General features: G+C 43.7%; 1 protein-coding gene across 1 annotated transcript in view; it reads right to left on the minus strand.

Annotated features, from left to right (window-relative positions):
- LOC144769652 (IgGFc-binding protein-like) overlaps window positions 1-20,440 on the minus strand; it is a 620,904-nt gene that overhangs the window by 55,843 nt on the left and 544,621 nt on the right. Inside the window, exon 17 of the mRNA XM_078653827.1 lies at window positions 2,867-3,066. Within this exon, the coding sequence (XP_078509953.1) occupies window positions 2,867-3,066 (200 nt within the window). The remainder of the gene's footprint in view (window positions 1-2,866; window positions 3,067-20,440) is intronic.

A 20,440-nucleotide genomic window follows, 5' to 3' on the forward strand; every position in this document is an offset into this window, starting at 1 on the left:
CGCTAATGAGATGCAGAGTATGCGTTCCCGTGCAAAAAGCCGTGACAACATCACTCCGCAACATTCTCAACGACCAGCCAGTTTGGCGATAAGATCCCAAAACAGTCGATAAGGCGCATATCAGCAAGGATTTAATACCTGCTCTTACCTGGTGTAAAGTCGGATGACAACCTGCACCAGAAAAGGGAGCCCAGCCCAGAGCCACACCTGAAGAACAACAGATGCCATGGAGCTACTGGCCATGTAGCTTGGAGGCCCAAGAGGGCCACAACACCCACTGCCACCACACCAAGGCCCATCACTGCCCCCCCTCCCCCTCCGGACTATCACAGAGGCAGCGCAGACAAACACAGCGGACCTTCAGAAAACGCACCAGCCTCACAGACCTAACACCAGAGGGTGTCATTGCCCAATACAGGCTCAAAAGGACAACCATCCTCCGCATCCTGAACATCATTGCCCTCAGGCTGACGGTGCCAACACAGTGGTCAACCAACATCCCTCCACAGACAAAGCTGCTGGCTGTGCTGCATCTGTTGGCCTCTGGTACCTTTCAAGCAACAACTGCCAGAGTCGGAGGAGTCTCACAGCCAGGCCTATCAAAGTTCATCACAATTGTCTTGGATGCCATCATCAGCTTGGTACCCCAGCACATTCACTGCCCCAAACTGCCCTGGAGCTGCTGGACACCATACACAGCTTCTACACCACAGCTGGCTTCCCGCACGTGTTGCGGCAATCAACTGCAAACATGTTCTACTTGTGCCCCCTGCCAACACTGCACACAATTACCGCAACAGAAAGCACACACATTCCATCAACGTGCAGACAATAGTGGACCACTGGGGATGTGTGGGAATTGCCAGGCCTGTCGCTGGTTATCGCTGTTTTTTGTAAGGCGATTAGCCTCATCGCCGCTTTTCGCTTTTTTGCGGCGTCGCGTTAATTTTAAAGTGGGCATGCAACTCGTTATCGTGAGACTATCGCAAGGTACTGCTGTGTTGAGAATTCAATGTTAACACAACGGTATTTTCCAGCGATGGACTGCTATGTGAAGAGTTGCGTTAGGCCAATTTTGCGATAATTATCACACGTTCTTGAGAATATCCCCCAAGACTGTCTATGATTTGAAGTCGATTTCTATCTACAAAAATGAAGTGACAATCTTCTGCCAAGGTCCAAACAGATGAACCCTTCCCTTTTCATCTATTCCAGTTCTGTTATCGTCTTCTGCCAGATGTTAGTTTGCATGATTTTTTTTTCTTTCATAGTAATGGTGGCATATTTTATTGAGGACGAAAACTTAAGTGGCAATGATCCATGTTTTACGAGTAATTTTCCACACTGTGGTAAAAAAATCTGGGTCTTCATTACGATTGGCCCTTTCATTCCGATGAAAGTGACTGGGCCCACCGAAATTATTGCATGTTTGTGCTTCACAGGGAGATTTTGATTAATGAAACAAGACGAAAACAAGACGAAATATCCATGTGAAACACTGGGGAAAACCATGCAAAAATCAGCACAGGATCACATATTCCCGCGCGTCATTCCTCCAAATCGTATAATTACAGACATTTCACAGTACTGGAATTAATGTGACCCCTAGCAATGGTAATTCAGAGGAGGGGGAGGGATGCGGGAGCCACTCATGATGACAACCCTCGGTTTTGGATGCTTAATTATTAAGAACGTTTGGGGTGAAGTCCTTGTAAGAATTAACAGGATGATGCTTGCTTGCAACCTAGAAAACTTTTTTATATTCAATCGTCTCACCCAGTAACACCTTTAAATATTCTCACACGTTGTAGAAACTTCGCTCCATGTGAGATGTTATACCCTACACCTTCTTACAGTTTTGCACCCTGTCACTGACTAGATTTCAGTTGAATTTCCACCTTCAAGAATTAGTAGTATTGCTTCTTAGTTCTTGGTCCCTATTCCTGAAATCCTCATCTGTAAATTGAGAGTGGCTGGATTATGCATGTCTGATAAACGCTTTGCTTATAGAAGACAGCGGTGAGCGCTTCCTTCACAGTGCAGTAGCCTGGGCTCTCCCACATATGTGCATGATATGACTGGAGTTATTTTGAAGTTAGTGTGGAATCGTAGGCAATTTACATTCTTTGCTACCCACCACCTCCTCATTCCAGTATACGCGTAGTTACACCCCTGTTTCATGTCTCCACATATGACACCACCCAGAGAATAGTGGCATTAATAGCAAAATTCAAGAGTTCATCGAAAAATGTATGGGTTCATAGCAGCAGCCATGGGCTCATAGCAGCAGCTAGGGGCTCATAGCAGCAACCATGGACTCAAGGCAGCAGCCTTGGCCACACAGCAGCAGCCGTGGGTTTATAGCAGCAGTCATGGGTTAATAGCACCATCCATGGGTTCATTGAAATATGCATGGGTTCATAGCGGCAGCCATGGGCTTAGAGCAGCAGCCATGGCCTCACAGCAGCAGCCATGGGTTCATAGCATGGGTTCAAAGCACCATCCATAGATTCATTGAACTATGCATGGGTTCATAGCAGCAGTCATGGGTTCATAGCAGCAGTCATGGGCTCATAGCAGCAGCATGGGTTCAAAGCACCATCCATAGATTTATTGAACTATGCATGGGTTCATAGCAGCAGCCATGGACTCATAGCAGCAGCCATGGGCTCATAGCAGCACCCATTGGTTCATAGCACCATCCATGGGTTCTTTGAAATATGCATGGGTTCATAGCAGCAGCCATAGGCTCATAGCAGCGCAAGGATGCCTGAAGGGTTACAGCGCGCTTTATAAATGTTGATACAATACAATACAATGAGTTCATAGCACCATCCATGGGTGTGATGGATACGCGATCACCTACCGGAATGTACTGCCCATTGTAGACACAGCCACAATTCTCCATAGACATACAACTGTCTCCATTCCATAGGAACCCGCCGTCGCACTCACAGCCTTCAAAGCAGACTCCACTGCACGGGGAGGGCTCAATCACCGAGGCACAGGTGTCATCGCAGGTCAGTGTGCAGATCTCATAGTGGCTGTTAGCAGGACAAGCCATGGCTGGAGGTGGAACAAGAAGCCTTGTTATCTACAATCATTCAAACCCATAATACAACGGAAGACATGGCTTAACCAAAGACACCAATATTTAGCATTGAAATGAGCTTATCTTTATACCAGAGTTTCACCGTGGTGTAGATCGTGCAACACAAGTCAGTTGTGTCTGACCTATGTACAGTATTGGTACTCAGTAACAGCATCAGAACTGTAGAAATGGAAGTCACTCAACCAGTCATTCATTCCACATAACTAGCATCTGACATAAAGTTCACCAGTAATGGAAAACCAAATGTGTTCTGCCTGTAGGTAAGGCGGACACGACTGGCCTTGCTTCCACTCTGGCACTTCCCTGGGAGAACGCATGACCGGACCATATCCAGATGGATCCATGCTACTAACGCCCTCCTCTGATGTGGGGCTGGTTTGAACGTTTTTGCCACAGATGATTTAGGTTTCCACTGTACCCTGCAGGTAAGCCCAGAACACAGAGAAGAATCTGCCCTCTGAATACGGGTGGCATGGTGGATGAACATCAGGCGTTGTCTCCTCCGTGTTTACCAATTATTTCCAGAAATTAGTAAAAATTCTATTGCTAGCGAACTCAAAAACAGGCCCTTATCCTCTACCCAAGATCAGGTGTGACATGGCTTAGAAATATTCACAATTCACCATTCCTGTTAGCACTACTCACATGCTATATAGAGCTAGATAAACAGGAAGCAAATAAACAGATGTAGCATAAAAAAAAGTTTTGTGTGCACAAAAATTGAAATTCCATGTGAAAGGATTGTTAGTTGCCAATATCCTTCAACCTGACCAAAAAATCCGTATGCACTCTGGGACTATCTTCCTTTTCCCTTCCCTGTTTGTCCCTTTTAGGTCGAGCCTAAACAGGTCTTGCTCTGTGAGACAATCAGTTGTAACTACTGTTTTGTGTGGTCTGATTCCTCCTATTCTTAAGATTGGCTTTTGTGTGTGCCATTTAGAAATGGAAGACTGCCATTGGCTGATGGTTGGTGCATGTCCTACCTTTTCATACAAGTTAACCACCATAGAGTATTGCCGTGGGAATGAGCAGGGACGTGCACACTTCTTGAGTGTTTTTTTGTTCTTTTTGTTTGTTTGTTTTTGCCTGAAACCGCTTTGGCTACAAAACACGTTCATACATGGTCTTTATTCTGTAATGTGCTTGCTATTTTTTATTGCTGGCCTTGTTTTCTGCTGCTCTGTGGGAATTTCAGTCAGGCGGCGCTGCTGAGGAGGATGGGGCGGGCAATCAGGGCAGCGGGCAGCTCACTGCTCACTCTTGTCGTTATGTCTGTGCCTAATCCCGACCTCATACCCATGCATCTGCCTACTCCTCTCCTCGTTTCTGTGCCTGTGTCCACTCACAGCCTCGTACCTTTTCTTCTGCCTTCTTCTATCCTCATTGATGTGCCCCTGCCCAATCCTGGCTGTGATCCTGCCAGCCCCTGCCCACTACTGGCCTCTGGTGTGTGATCCTTCCCGCTCCTGTCCTCATGTCTGTGCCTATGCCCACTCCTGGCCTTGTGCCAGTGCTTTTGCCCACTCTTGTCCTCGTGGTTGTGCCCTGCCCACTTCTGTCTGTGACAATGCCCGTTCCTGTCCTTGTGTCTGTGCACCTACTCCCTAACTCTCTGATCACCCCAGTCTTTGTTTGTGTCTGTGATCCTGTCCACTTCTGTCCTTGTGTGTGTGATCCTGCCAGTCACTGTCCTCATGTCTGTGCTCCTGCCCAGTCCAGACTTCGTATCTGAGCTCCTGCCCATTCCTGTCCTTGTGTCTGTGCCCCTACCCATAACACTCAGGTCACTGTGGTTCTCATTTGAATCTGTGATCCTATCCACACCTGTCCTCGCATCAATGCCCCTACCCTTAACCCCACATCCACACTCCTCATGTCTGTGTCCCTGACCATCCTTGTCCTTGTGTCTGTGATCCTGTCAACTCCTGTCCTCTTGTCAGTGATTCTGTTCGCTCCTACCTATGCCCCTGCCTATTAGTGTCCTTGTGTTGATGCCCCTGCTCATGCATATCCCCGTGTCTGTGCTCCTGTTGTTGTGTATCGATTTAGATGTCCGTATATAGGTTTTCCTGAATCATGTCCTTATATAGGCACAATTTGCATTGCCCTTATATAGGCATAAAATCCCAGTCCTTATTTAGGCATTAGCCATGCTATCCAAATACAGGCATGGTCACCTACATCCGTCCACCCCAACGTCTCCAAGAACTCTTTTATTAAGCATGAACCGCTAAACCCTAGGGGTTCATTCCTGACTTCTTCCTCTGCCTGACTTTACGTCAATGCAAAAATTCCTAAGGCCCTTCCAGGTATAAATATTCCTTCCCTTATCATGGCTCGATTTGGCTGCACTCCCCATGGCAAGTAACGAGGAGACTTGGACTTAGAGGAGCCTGTGTCCCGGCCTGACGTACTGACAAGATGCTGTTAACCCTGCTACCAGAGAATCCAGCTTCCAGTGTTCTGGCTCCCTTTGCAGGGTGTCAGAGTTCGAGACCCGGAAAGAGATTCCAACCTCTCTCATTCGCAAGGTATGGAGCTGACTAGAACCTAGAGGGACACTTGGCATACAAATTTAGCATAACAAACACTATAGCTAACCATACTATAGAATACAGCACCTACTTCTTACCTTGTACTACACTTAGGTTAGGTACACTGGGGTAGAACTAGTTAGAGAAAGCATTGTATGAGTACTCACATTTTAGCCTGTGTTATTTATGTGTATGTCTATGAATATGTGTGCAGTATTATTTCTTTCTACTGCTTACGCTGTATATTATATATCTTGCAGACTGTCTTATAATTGTAACACCACATATCTCTTACACAAGAAATAAGACTGTTCAATAAATCCTTCTTTTTGAAACGCCCCCTCTACTCTTTCTGTGTAACTCTGCAGAAACTAAGCATGCACGATTAGCTGAGTGAAATTGTTATCTATTGTTTACACATTTCTGAAAGTGTTCCGATTCTAAAGGGAAACAAAGTTGTCATGTTTATGCGGTTGTCAGTAACTACTCCCTTCTTGTTCTACAACGAGTTTCTAGTGGACTCAGTGTTAGCTGGCACACAAAGTAATTAAGTTTATATACTCGATAGGGACATACTGACATCAGTCCTATGCCTAAACTATAGTGTATATTATTTAAAGTGCCTATTATATGGGAACTACACTACATGGTGCCCAATGGTTTGATAAGACAGTAATTTAACGCTAGATACTGAAGTAACTCAGTCGTGCTTTTCTCAGGACCCCTACTCACATACTCCATAGGGATAAGTATCCGCCAAAACTGAATAGGACAAAAATCCTGTATTAGCTGTTTGGTTTGATCAACGTTGAAGGATACAGTGTTCCAAAATGTTGTGCACCTTATCTTTGTTTGCTTGAAACTTGTTCTACATTTTTCAAACAAGAATGTCCAATAACGGGGATCAATTAAGCATTACATCTCGCTGTAAATACTACCGGTTTTAATGAAACCGATGAGGATGCGATTCCTATCCATCCACATAAAGCGAGCCATCACTCTAAAACTTATAAAACACGGCCTAACACCTAGAGGTGGTAGAGCAGTTTTCGTGATAGAGGCACACAAATCATTTCAGACAGAGGTATTCTACTCACTGATTTTATTCCCAGAATCAAATCGAATAACACAAGTGTTTCATTTCTTTAAGGAAGATGATCCACCTGGGGAATATATTCCTTTAGAGGATATTGAAATTCTACTCACAAACCAGGAGCATGATCTCTGGCTTAAAGGTGCTCTAAAACATCACAAAAACATTACCAGGTTCGGTCCACGAGGTAGACCAGGAGCAACATGGCTGATTTTAGCCGCTGCACACCTCATCCTGACATCGAAGAGATGTCAGACGATCAATAACTTACTCAAATAAAAGAGTTAAAAAAAATGTACAGACAATTAGTCCAATATGTCATGCAGACTTTCACAGTTCAACCACCAATAACCATTCCATATCAAACACCTCAACAGAGTAATACTCTACAAATTACTCCACAGACTTTACACACAGTCATGGGTAAAATGCCCACAAAGCGTGAAAAAATTCCATTCAGGACAGCTCAAAAATTGCTCAAATCGAAGCAGTATTTCCTAATACTAGCCCTTATGAGAAACACAGAATCCTAACAATCTGTTTACCAATGGGGATCACACCACAACTGAAAGACTACACCACTTCGGGCACAGTCTTTGCTGCCATCTATACTAAAACACATGGTGTTCCAGCAATTTCGGTAATACCAGAAGTCCTGAAACAAATTCAAAATGAATATGGGGCAGAGCCTGCTCTGAATTTAAGTATGCAATTACTGAAAAATTTCTACCAGGTATCAACAATATTATTATCTAATATTAAAGGGGAGGCAGCATCAGTGGCGATCCGCCAATGCTTAAGGGAATTTGATGTAACAGAACATCAACAAGAACTACCAAGAATAATAGAAAAATCTTATGCAGAATTAGGCAGAGACACTTTGGGTGGAAAACCTTGAAACCACAACTGTCTGAGGGTCCTGAAAAGGACTCCATTAAACAGCATCCTACATCTTATAAAAAGAAGTTGGAAACTAATAAACAAAATTCAAAACAGAAACGTTCTGAATCCTGAGGTAGGCCTTCTCAAAAGGAGCCCTCTGAAAGGAGGTATAACCTCAGGAATAAGGATAATATATTAAACAAAACTGACATATATCAGGATACTGATACAATTTCCTATCATACCTTTCAGATATTGTCATAGGCACCCGAAAGAATTGGACGGTCAGATCATAAAGAAGAACGCGTGAAGTCCAAAGAGGATCAACACGTTCAGAAAAACAAATCAAAACCTCCATTCACCAAGAAGAAGGTAGCATGTCTGAAGATCAAACATGCCAAAAATACTGAGAACACAACTCAAGAATGGAGAATGGGTTCAGGCAATGCTGGATAGTGCAGCAGAGGTAACAATAGCTTGCCAGAACCTAAAGGTACTTCTGGAGATAGTGGACTTGATTGAGTACATAACAGTAGAGACTGTAGACACCAGGGTTAGTACCCCACAAAAGTTATATGAAATAACACTCCGGATGGAGGGAGACATATCAAGAAAAGTGAAAGTACTCTTTTGGGAGAAACTTTCTAGGGGTTATGATATACTCCTAGCAGAAAGGGACTGGCCACCAGAATTTGTCAGGGAGTGCCCACATGGCGAGGACATCATTATGCCAGCCTTCTCCAACCATATTCCAATTCACCTAGAATATACTTATGCCAGGAAATGGGCAGTTGCCCAGGCCCCAGCATTATACAAAAACCATGTAGGATGGGATACAAAAAATACAGTTACAAAATCAACCTATTGCACAAAGACAGTACACATTTAAGCAAGAAGCTAACAAACAGGTCAGGGAGATCTTAGATCAACTTGAATACCAAGGGGTGATTGAAACATGCACCTCCTCAAAGAACAATCCTTTGTTTCCTGTATCCAAACCAGACAATACATATCGTCTAGTTTTGGATTACAGACATTTAAGCACTGGTTCTAAAACATTTGCTAATACAAAATGCACATAGTACAGCATTAATGAATAACATGTGTGTAAAAAATATAAAACCACATTAGACATTTCAAATGGTTTCTTTTGTCAAAACATAGAACCTGAAAGTAGGTACTTAACAGCTTTCTCAATAATGGGAACCCAGCGTCACTTCTGTTGACTCCCACAAGGGTTCAAGAACAGCCCGGGATTATTCTCAGCAAGAGTTACTACAAATTTAGGAAAATGAGGCATTGTCATATGTCGATGACATCTATCTGACAGGCGAAGACCTGGATAGGCACTTGAACAGGGTGAGTACCATTATACTGGGCTTTGCCTCTAAGGGCTATAAATTCAACTTTAAAAATTCCAGAATTGCTCACCTCATGTCCTTTTTCTAGGATATTGTATTGTGTTGTAATTGCATTTATATAGCGCTTACTACCCCTGACGAGGCGTCGAAGCGCTTTTTCGGCGAGTAGCACGATACTCCGGGACCCATAGAGGATTAGTGTTGAATTAGTATAGTGAAACATGCAAGTACATTTTAGGTGGTGGATAGGTTAGTCAGTTATTTGGATTTGGAACGATAGAAGAGGACAAAGGTTTGTATTTATTCATCGCTTCTTGACACACGCTATTCAGGAAGCCTATAAAGGATTAGTGGAGAATTAATATGGTGAAATATGAAGTAATTTATTAGTCTGTTACTTGGAGTGAGAAGGATAGCGGAGGGATAAAAAGGGAAGAAAGATTTGCATTCATATAGCACTTGATACCCCTGATGGGTGTTGAAGCGCTTTTCTGGCGAGTAGCACGCCACTCCGGAACCCATTACGGATTAGTGTTGAAAATTAGCGTAGTATAAATATGAATTAATTTGAGTAGTATCTATGTTATTCAGTTATTTGGGCAGTATATTAGTATAGTTGAATATGGAATTTGAGAAGTGAACATGTTAGTCTGTTAATTTTGATTAAAAAGGATACTGGAGGGATAAAAGAGTGAAGTTTTTTTTTAGGTCTTAGCAGTAGGAAGAGGCTTTTGGATGAGTAAAAAGGAGTTTTGGAGGGGAGGAGTCAGAGGTAAGAGTTTAGAAAGGTTTCTCATTTAGCAATACCCAGCCCACACCATCCACATCCACAAACAGAGCAACATACTCACACCAAATTTACACCACGCACAACACTATGCGCAGATTAATGTACCAGCATGCACCACAAACCCAACCAAACCAAATCTACACACCCTACTATCCCAACTACCACACATATCTACCATCACCCACAAACAGTACACAACTCTATCCTATACCACTTAACCAATACACTCATCACTAACACAACATCAATCAACACCATACATAACTACATCCCATTCAGACATACTCTCCCTGCTGTAATTACACCTAACAGACCACCTGTTATCACTAACAAACATATAATGATCCTTACATCAGTTGTCCAACAAACACCCTCCTCTCCCTTCTACCATAATAACACTAACACACAACACATACACTGCACACCACCACACTTTGTAACTCTTGCAACAAACCAGTCTAAGATAAGCACTCTCACCTCTACTTTATTCCCTCCTACACACAACATACACTCCACTCATAAACACATCACCACCCCCTCTACGTCACAACCTCCTCTCACAAACAATACTACACAATCAAATCCAGTGCATGAAACATATATATCGCCACCCCTTTCCACTACACCTCAAAAGCAAACCATATCACACACACCAGCACAACAAGATGTTCAGAGCAAAACACCTCATAATACTTATCATCACAAAATAAATACATATACTCACCTTTCAAACCACACAAAGTAACAAACTTGAATGCCAAGCTTTCACTCTTCCACCACACCTAACACAGATACAGCAATACAGCACCTATCTTCTAACAGCCTCTAATCCGTTGGACAATTTAGGACATTACTACATGACCCACATGCTGCACCACCTCCCCTGACTCATGCACCTTCCGCCTTAAACACACGCAAAAAATATAAGCAACATGCCACACAAAGGGCAGCATTTCTGGCCCTGGCCCTGATCAGTCTTGAACAGGCTCAAACAGGCAACTGCCCTTGACCTCTCCGCCCTTAACAGGCTCAAACAGGCAACTGCCCTTGTCCTCTCCACCCTTAACAGGCTCAAACAGGCAACTGCCCTTGTCCTTTCCGACCTTAGCAGGCTCAAACAGGCAACTGCTCTTGTCTTCTCAGCCCTTAGCCTCGACGCCCGGGCTGAGACGCCCTAAGCATGGCCTTTTATAGCCCTAGTAATCAGGTGATCCTTTCAGCTAATGGGAACCCTAGCCCTAACACTATCCAATCACAACACTAACCCTAAAATATAGAACCAATAGGAGACCAGGACCTTACTGCCAATCTTAGCCCTAGTTCAAGCACCCAATAAGTTTCAAAAACCCTGATCTCTACGTCCAATAAAGGCCTTAGCCCTACAAGTAGTCCCAACCCAAGTAGTCAATGGTACAGGTAGCCCTAGTCCCTACTTCCAATAGAAAGCCTAACCCTACTCTTAGTCCCACAACTAGTCCAGCAACCAATCACACCAGAAGCTACTTCCAATTAAAGGTCTAACCCTAGCCCTAGTCCCACCCCACTCCCAACAACCAACGACATAGGAAGCCCTAGTCCCTAGTTCCAATAGAAATCCTAACCCTAGCCCCAACCCTACAATGAATAAATCACAGACCTCCAAAAACGCTGAAAAATTTACATTCAATACTAGGTTTCCTAAATTTTGGAAGAACTTACATTCTAAATTACACAGAAAGGATTAAACCTCTCTACGAATAATTCAAACCTGATTTTTCAATCAAAAATTGGACACAAGAACACACAGAAATATTGCGTTCACTCCAAGTTAACATGTTAGCAACAAATCACTTACAAACATGCGTAAATACACGCAATTTAATGATCCGAATAATTTCGGGTCAATGCAGATTCACATATTTAACATTTAATGAGGGTGAAAAAGTACCAGTTCCATACAAATCACATTTGTATACACAATCGGAAATGCGCTTCACTTCAACAGAAAAAAATTCTGACAGCAGTTCAAAGTACTGTAGCAAAAGAAAGAGCTCTAGCTCAGAGGAAACCCATTATTGTTACGACTCTAGTCCCAGCCTCAGAGGCAGTTAACAAAGCAAGCATTCCAAATGCAAAAGCTTTACATCCAAGATGGATATTATCGGGTTAATTCCCTTGCAGCAACAGATGTTGACTATGTTTTTGATCCTGATTGAAAAACACAAGCATTCCTGCAAATATTAACATGAATGTCCTCTACCCACTGAAATTCTGCCTCTTGATCAGTACGAATTTATAATTTATACTGACGGATCAGCCCAACTTACAGTGCAGCATGAGCAATCATTAAAGGTCACATGCGCATTGGTAACTTTTGACCTATGGTCCCTAAAACTCAATCTCTAGGAGATTGTACAGCACAGCGAGCTGAACTACAAGCATTCAAATTAGCACTTGAAAATAAGGATCACGAATTCCCCACACTTATAGTGTGCGATTCTTTTTACTGTGTTTAATCATATAATGAATATTTACAGAATTGGCTTCAAAACGGATTCAAAGATGCAAAAGGTGGCACAATAAAGCATAACACGCTTTGGGAACAAGTAGTTCAGTTGTGAAACAGACTACAAAATACTCACGTAGTACACACGCTCAGCCATCAACGTGATGGCGGTCACGTTTCAGGGAATTCATTGGCTGATGAAGCCGCAAAGGGGACTGTACAAACGGCTTCCATCGCTGCGATCACTCATTCCAAAATGAGAATAGACAGTGACATATTGTTGGCTATCAATGCTCCAAGCAAAGGCAGTGGTGCAGCGATACCGAAAAAGTTTCCACTCAGGTACTCTTATGTAATTGATGCAAACAGTGTTCCTTTTGCTCGAGTGGGGGTTAGGGTAATTTCAAACATAGAACGTAGAGCAGCTTTGATTTATAATGCACATCTTGGGGAGGGTCTGTCACATCAGGGGATCTCTAAAACAATATTAATATTAAAAGAGATGTACTGGTGGCCTGGTATGAATACACTGATTCACACCTTCATCAATAACTGCAGGGACTACAATAGACAGCGTAGTGCAGAGTGCCATCAGACACCAGACTACGAAGTAGCCTGACCAGTGCAGACACCATTGTTAGACAGCATTAGACTATCTACGCGCAGGCGTCCTTTTGGACAAATACGATCCCATATACACTAAGTCAAAGTTCCTATGGATATGGCCTCAGCACTCGGCTGAGGCTCGAACTGTTATAAAGATTTGCGAGTCTTTATCGGCACATACTTAATTAACACACTACATTCTGATCGGAGTCCTTTGTTTAGCTCTGGGGCTTACAAAGAGGCCATGGCCAGTTTGAGCGTAGCATTGCGGTACTCCTCTCCATTCTGACCTGAGTGTAATTCCGTTGTGGAAAGGAAACACCGGGACATAAAGCAGTCTGTGATAGCTAGAGTATTAGCTTCGGGTGATGTGTGGGTCAAACATCTTTATGGGGTCCAACGCTCATTAAATGATTTGCCAAGAAGTTCTCTGGGGGGGGTCACTCCATATGAGGTCCTATTTGGGACAAGAATGGTGGTTCCTGATCTCGAATGTAAAGGCACAGTGGTGGAAAATAAACCCTTTGATATCAAAGATCGTTTGGCTATTTACAGGATCTGAATGAACTAAGATCGAAACAAAGCAACGTGTTCCTGAAGCCAACCACCACTGGGCAAAAACAGCCGTCCTAGCAAGGCCTATCTGGATCCCAAAAGTTGGGGATCTAGTCAGAGAGAAAATTGCAGACAAGAAGGAATTTGGGCCTTCTTACAGACAACCAGTACCTGTCCTAGACATCCCCAGAACAAGAACTGTACTTCTGCGCCCCTTGCTGAAAGAAAGGAGAAAAGATTTGTGTCAATCGATCACATCAAACCACACTATGTGGCCAATACTAAATAGTAGGCCTAGTGGCAAACGCACTCCCCTCGCTACTATCCAAGAAGTTCAGACTGAAAGACTCATCACCATCGGGAATTCAGCAGTAACAGATGAAGGACTAAGATACCATGCTATGGAACTCATCCCTCTTGAAAACCAAATAACAGTTCGTCAAGACACACCTGTCTACACCAATGTAATACGTGATTAAATGGTTCTTGTGATTTCAACGAATCCTGATGCAATTCCACAATTGACTGAACTGCTTGTGGCTACTTCATTAACTTTGATACGTTTCCTGAGGAAAAAAACGCCAGCCCAAAAAACTTTCAAAGAACAACTACAAGACTTTTTTTATCATCTGAAAGAGACTTATCTTGTTTCACAATGAATTGAACTAAGAATTATTTCTGGAATATTTTACTTTTTGCTTTGGATAGTTTTAGTAATGACTCTTACAATCCCCCTGAACTGTTTCTGCGTTTTATAGTTCCCAATGCTTTTGCACTTTAGTAATTGGATTACACCAACTGCTTACATCTATGTCTGTATGCTCCTTTCGTAGTCTTTGACTACTTGTGAAAATTCGGTAACTCTTTTTATGTATTTTTTAAATGTGTTGCTTTTATGGATTTGTTGAAATCCGAATAAAGTATTTTTTAATTGAATTGAATTGACTCTTACAGGGCTTGTGAATGGCAGATATATTCATTTGGACACCGAAAGTAAAAATTTGAACTTACTTTTAAAACCACACAAATCACCCCATCGTGAAGCAAGAGACTTGTCAGCAGTGAACATCACAGCCGTTCCTATACAAGATGGTATAGTTTGGAACAAAACTGATAATGATATATTCGGCCCGTCTGAACTATTGAAGATTCCACACTTATTTAAAATTTCATTAAGTGACTTTATTACCTCTAGTACCAATTCTGATGATTGGGACATTGAGACTGTTAATAACTTGATGTCTGATCTAGAAAGGTCTGCTGCGTTCTCTAACAATGAAAACTTAGAGGGTTCATCAGACTACGAACAGCTTTATTGTTATAACCATTATGGTCCTCATTTTTTACATAAATCTGCAACACCTAGAAATGTATTCATGTTTAACCAATGGGAACATTGTCCTACACCACCAAAGGGTAGTTAAAAATTGTTTGCAAATAAGTTTCCATATTTTTCAGGATACAATACATCTGAACCAGAAAACTTTTACAATAAGAATGTAAACAAAACAGGACAGAAAGGTATGTTAACTAATACAAAACAGATTTATTCTGCAACCTTTATTGCCCAACCGTCTAGACAAGGGTTTGACTTTTGGAAAGACACAATCGACGCAAAATCTGTCTGGGGTTCTAAAGGTTGGCAAGTACAGGACATAGAAGCTTTGTTTAGAGCCTGTATCCTCCCACAGCAAATAATATTTTTGAATGACACTGTCCAACAAACGTCTTGCCTTGGATTAGCCAAGATCAAAGACATGAACACATCTTCTGTACCAACACCTACAAGTAATAATACTACACAGGAAGCGGTGACAGTAGACACAATACTACAAAACAACAGATCAGATCCTAATTGGGAAAAATGGTTGCTCTGGCCCACAGACGCAAACATCTGTCAAGAAAGATTCCTGAATAGAATACAGGGCTTTACTATCAATAGGCTATACCAACGTTATGTTCAACAACAGCATCCAGGGGTAGTAACAACATACAGTGTAGGAACATTATGCCTTTATTGGCTACAGAAATCTACACTCGAGGATGTGAAACAACACTTATCTTTACTTACAGAAGACGCAGACCAAGAAAACCGCATCAAAAACATTTCATATATGCAGGCATCTATGCTGGTTTATAATTAAATATGGAAGGTAACACAAGCAGATGCTGCAGAAAGAATACGAGAAATTGATCGTATTAAATTAGAGAAATCTATCACTGTGGTCGACAATAGGTTACTGACTATGTCATCCAGGATATAATTACTGGGCAACATTGTATCCTCTGCTATCGACAAGATTTATCCATGTTACAACAAGACAAGTCTCAAATACGTTCTATTATGTTAATAGACTGGACGCTACAAAACTTGCGTGCAGGCTATGTTCCTTGGCGTTTCATCAACACGTCATCTCTGTTTACAGAATACAATCTCACTGACAAACAGATCAAACTGGCACAAAGGGGAGCAAAGTACATAGTGCTGACCATTGAAAAACTGGAAAAATAGCCATTGGCGGTAGCAGAAAAAACAGCAACAGACTGGATCATTCATGGCAAAATAACTCTGCCTGTTACAACTTTCCATTTTCAGTATTGCCTCAAACAAATGCAAGCAGGCAAATATGAAAGGTTGGGTAAAGAATACATTAAGACATCCTGGGATTTACCTTATACACACAGATGTTGGAGTGGGGGTTGTGATGTGTTTCTTAGCGGTACACACTGTGAAAATGGACTGAGGGGTTCACTCATATATTGGGATATTAGTTTACACGGTGCTTGTAGCAGTTCTGTAGCAAACCTATCCTGCCACATGCAAGGTTCACAAGCTGCTGTGATTAATCCAATGTTTGGCCAACTTTCAAATGGAAGTTACCACATGTTGAATGATCAGGGTTGCTGTGGCATGTTGCCAGGAATCCCATATCTGGTAACGATTACTTCCAGGGTCACTTACTGTATGCAAGTTTTGTTCCCCCAAATACACACAGTCAGGGAGTCGCTATTATGGCCTTCACTGAACATCTCTTCTATACGATTTGATACTTTAAGCAAAATGAAAGCAATGCTTTTAAGACAAACCGTGCTTTGACCTCAGCCAAAGAAACCTATGATATGCAAATTGACTTCGGCTGAGATACAGGCTTTAATAAGTACAAATTGCCCTATACATTTGGCAGAAATGATGGGACATATCTTAAACATGTCTGATACAAGCAGTATGGTACATGTATTTAAGACCATATGTTCAGGACTGTTAACACCTTTTCAGGCAGTCCTCTGAATCATTCCAAACTTTATGCACTCAGTGATTGGTGGTCTGCCACTAATTCTAACACTCGTTGCAGGAATCCTATTTTATTCCTACTACTACGCTATGGCGTCACTCCCAGCAACTTGGAGAAAACTCTCCTAGAACCGAAGTGTCGTGAGCGCATAGTACAACGTTTAGGCTTACCTCATCTACGAGATTTAAATACAACCTGGTTTCTGTCATTCAGACCAATCTGGCAAGATTGCATCTTACCTGTTCTACGCTGCCTGCTTTGAGGTGAAAAATGCGTGCTAGACATCTGTCTAACACTCCCATCAGTCATGCCAACGGATATCGATACGCTGCTGGTCCCGATAACGGCCCATGCTCTGTGTTGTCCCCAGAGGCTGCCAATCCTGATGACAGCATTTGTTGAGACCTCACAGACGCAACTAGCTACTGTTGAGGTACGAGATGGATCAACAGGCGCACAGGTAACATCGGATACGAACATTGCTTCTGGCGATGCTTCACATCTATGTACAGTTAATCTTCTAAACAAGGTATTCCAACTGTCACCGACATCAGTAGACGATCTTTTGTCTACAGGAATAGAGGATTTCATGTGTTTCACCAGACCCATACACTGACTTTGATTCGGCTCACAGTGTACCGGGGCAGCTATAAATTTGGCCTTCACTTTTTCAAAACAAAGACAAACTTTGGAACTTTTCCTAAAATTTATTTTTTTATTCTCCAAATTTGATTTTTTTTATGGCAAAGTAATCTGCTTACAGTAGAACTACTCATAGTGAACATACTTCTTTGAACACTTCCAGGGACACATTGTCACCCTATTTACAACAATTTCATTTTAGCACCATGTTATGTTATAGCTTTGGGTTCAAAGAACTTGTCAACCATTTAGTCATATGTACATGTTTCTATTCATTCATATTGCATTTATTTCCGCCTGGAATGAAAAACACTGCTTTAAAATGTACATTAGCTTTGCATTACATGTTTAGAAATCACATTAGGCAAGTATCATCACAAACCCAAATCACCAATCACCTTGCGCAGAATCACAGTAGGTACTTACCCCAGGCCAACTGGCCTTCCATGGGGCTCAAACACCCTTTGTCCAACAGTGTCAGGGCAGGCTGCGCAGTCAGCCAAAAGAAGAGTGCGCCAGAGTTTAGGCCTAAATGTTGCAACTACTTGCTGGGCAGCTGTGTAATCCCAAAGAACATATCCCCTAAAAATGAAAGGCCTAAACGGTGCAGCTGCCCACTACTTTCTGGGCAGCTGTGAGGTAGGGAAAAATGCAGCATGGGCTCTCAGTAGCCCTTTAAACAAATGGCGCCAAACGTTGGAGCCACGGGGCTCAGGGAAACAATCAGCCACACGTTGGAGCCTTCTAGTCTCTGAAAACCGATAGGCCCCTTAAAAAAGCAGTGGCCCCTCTGGGGATTTTTAATACAATATGCCCCCCCAAAGAAAATACGCTCTGGTACTACGTGTGCTTTAGGAGTCCACCCTGGGACTCTCCACTAATTCGGCCCCCAAGTCCTCCTTGGGACTTTGATAACCAATGTGTCCCCAAGTCCTCCTTCGGTACTTATAGAAAGGAATGGCCCAAGAGAGTGCGGGCCCCACTCATGGGGCTCGCACCATGTGCTCGCCTCACCGCACTGCCTTGGATGCTCCTCCGGTGGGGGTCCTCTCTTTGGCTTTGTCCGGTCCCTCCCCCGGGGACACAGGATCTCTCGTTGGGGCTCTCGAGGCTCTTGGATGTTCTGGGCTGCACGCGGGGCTCCCTTCACTACCACGGGAGCAGGCAGCCATTCCCTGCGTCCAAACGCTATGATCTTCCTCTGGGTACAGGAGTGCGGGGTGGGCTCCCGTCCGCTTCCTGTTTCTGGCGTTCACTTCCGGGTCACCGCGGGCCACGCGGCAGCCCTCCGAATGTCACAGGCTTCTTCTGCCCGCAGTATGGGGTGGGCTCCCTTTTTCCAATACACAGTCCCTTGTGGGTGGGCACCTGCTAGGGATATTCCCAAAGCGCAAAGTCCCTGGCGGGGTGGGCACCCGCTAAGGATATTAACAAGGCAAACATGAGGGGTGAGCACCCGCTCGCAACAGTGAGCATGCAGCGGGGTGGGCACCCGGTGTGTGGGTTCTCAGGCAGCCGCAGTGCTGCAAATGCACAACAGGAGCGCTCTTTCTCTCAGCAACACCATAAAGCACTCTTATGAAATAAAAGATTTAGCGCTTCCTCAAGGTGAAAAATAAAGCGCTCTCCATGCACTAAAGATATAGCGCTCCTCAGGCGCTGTAGTACATAGTTCCAGGGAAGGTCTTCCAGAAGGCAGGGGGGGCAAAGGCTGGGCCCAGGGGCCAGCTCACAGGGCCCTCCAGCAGGGAGGCAGTCCCCAGTGGCGGTCCTCCTGGCACCTAGCAGCAGCAGCAGGCCCCCTTCAAGTCAGGAACAGAATGAACAACAAACATGGGGTCTCAGCCCCTTCTTATACAAACATTTCCTTTGTCTAAGGCTGTAGGGCAGGGGGAGAACCAGTTGCAACTGGTTCTTGAGTACTTTATTTTGCTCAGCCCCTCTCCCTATTCACAGGACAGGCTAGGGACATCAGACTCTTCACAGGGGGCGGAGCCAGCATTGTGGAGGGAAGGCACAGCCCTATTCAGGTCCCAGGTGCACTCCTCCCTCCCATCTACATGCATATCTCCAGATTCACCACCGGGCAGACCCATTCTGACTCCTGGAGCTAAGCACACCAGCCAACTCCTGTCACTCACAAGCCAGACAGGCAATCCACATTCACTGCACACAGACATGCCAACTTCTAGAAGTGGCACTTCTACACTAGCCAAATTAAATCTGCACACTGTCGCGCAGCATTTAATCTCACGAGTTCACACATATCAAACTCGCCCCTGCACTCCTCTCACATCAGGAACTACCACGGACACACATATCCCCCATACATTCCTATGGGAGGGCAGGCCAATCTCACCACAAGCACTCAGACTGCGCACGCACTTTACACCGGGACACAGTGTTAAAGTGCGCAGAAGTCAAAAACAACTAACACCAGGTCACATTTAAAAGCAAAAAGTTTAGGGGTGAACCTGCCAAAAGGGCCAAGTACAACAAAACTGTTATCTATTGTTTCCACGATTCTGAGAGTGTTCCAATTCTAAAGGGAAACAAAGTTGTCATGTTTATGCGGTTGCCAGAAACTATTCCCTTCTTGTTCTACAAGGAGTTTCTAGTCGCCTCTGAGTTAGCTGGCACACAAAGTAATTAAGATATATATACTTGATAGGGGCATACTGACTTCAGTCCTATGCTAAAACTATAGTGTATATTATTCCAATTGGTAGCGCCTATTAGGGAAATAGGAACTACACTACACTGTCCACTCCTGTCCTTACCCCGGTGCCCCTACAAGTAACCCCAGATCCACCTTTCCCAGGTCTGTGTCCCTAACTCTCCGACCATCCTTGTCCTCGTGAGTGGAATCCTGTCCGCTCATGTCTCTGTCACTGCCCGCTAGTATACCCGTGTCTAAGCTCCTGTTCACTCCTGTCCTCATGTCTGTAATCCTGACCACTCCTGTCTGTGCCCCTTCTCACTCCTTTTCCCCCTGCCTGTGGCTGTGCCCCTTCCCTTAACCCCATGCCCAGCCCTACCCCATGTACATGCCCCAAACCCCATGCCCTCTCATGTCCACGTATCTGT

This window comes from Lissotriton helveticus, chromosome 7 (assembly GCF_964261635.1).
Source record: "Lissotriton helveticus chromosome 7, aLisHel1.1, whole genome shotgun sequence".
NCBI lineage: Eukaryota > Metazoa > Chordata > Amphibia > Caudata > Salamandridae > Lissotriton > Lissotriton helveticus.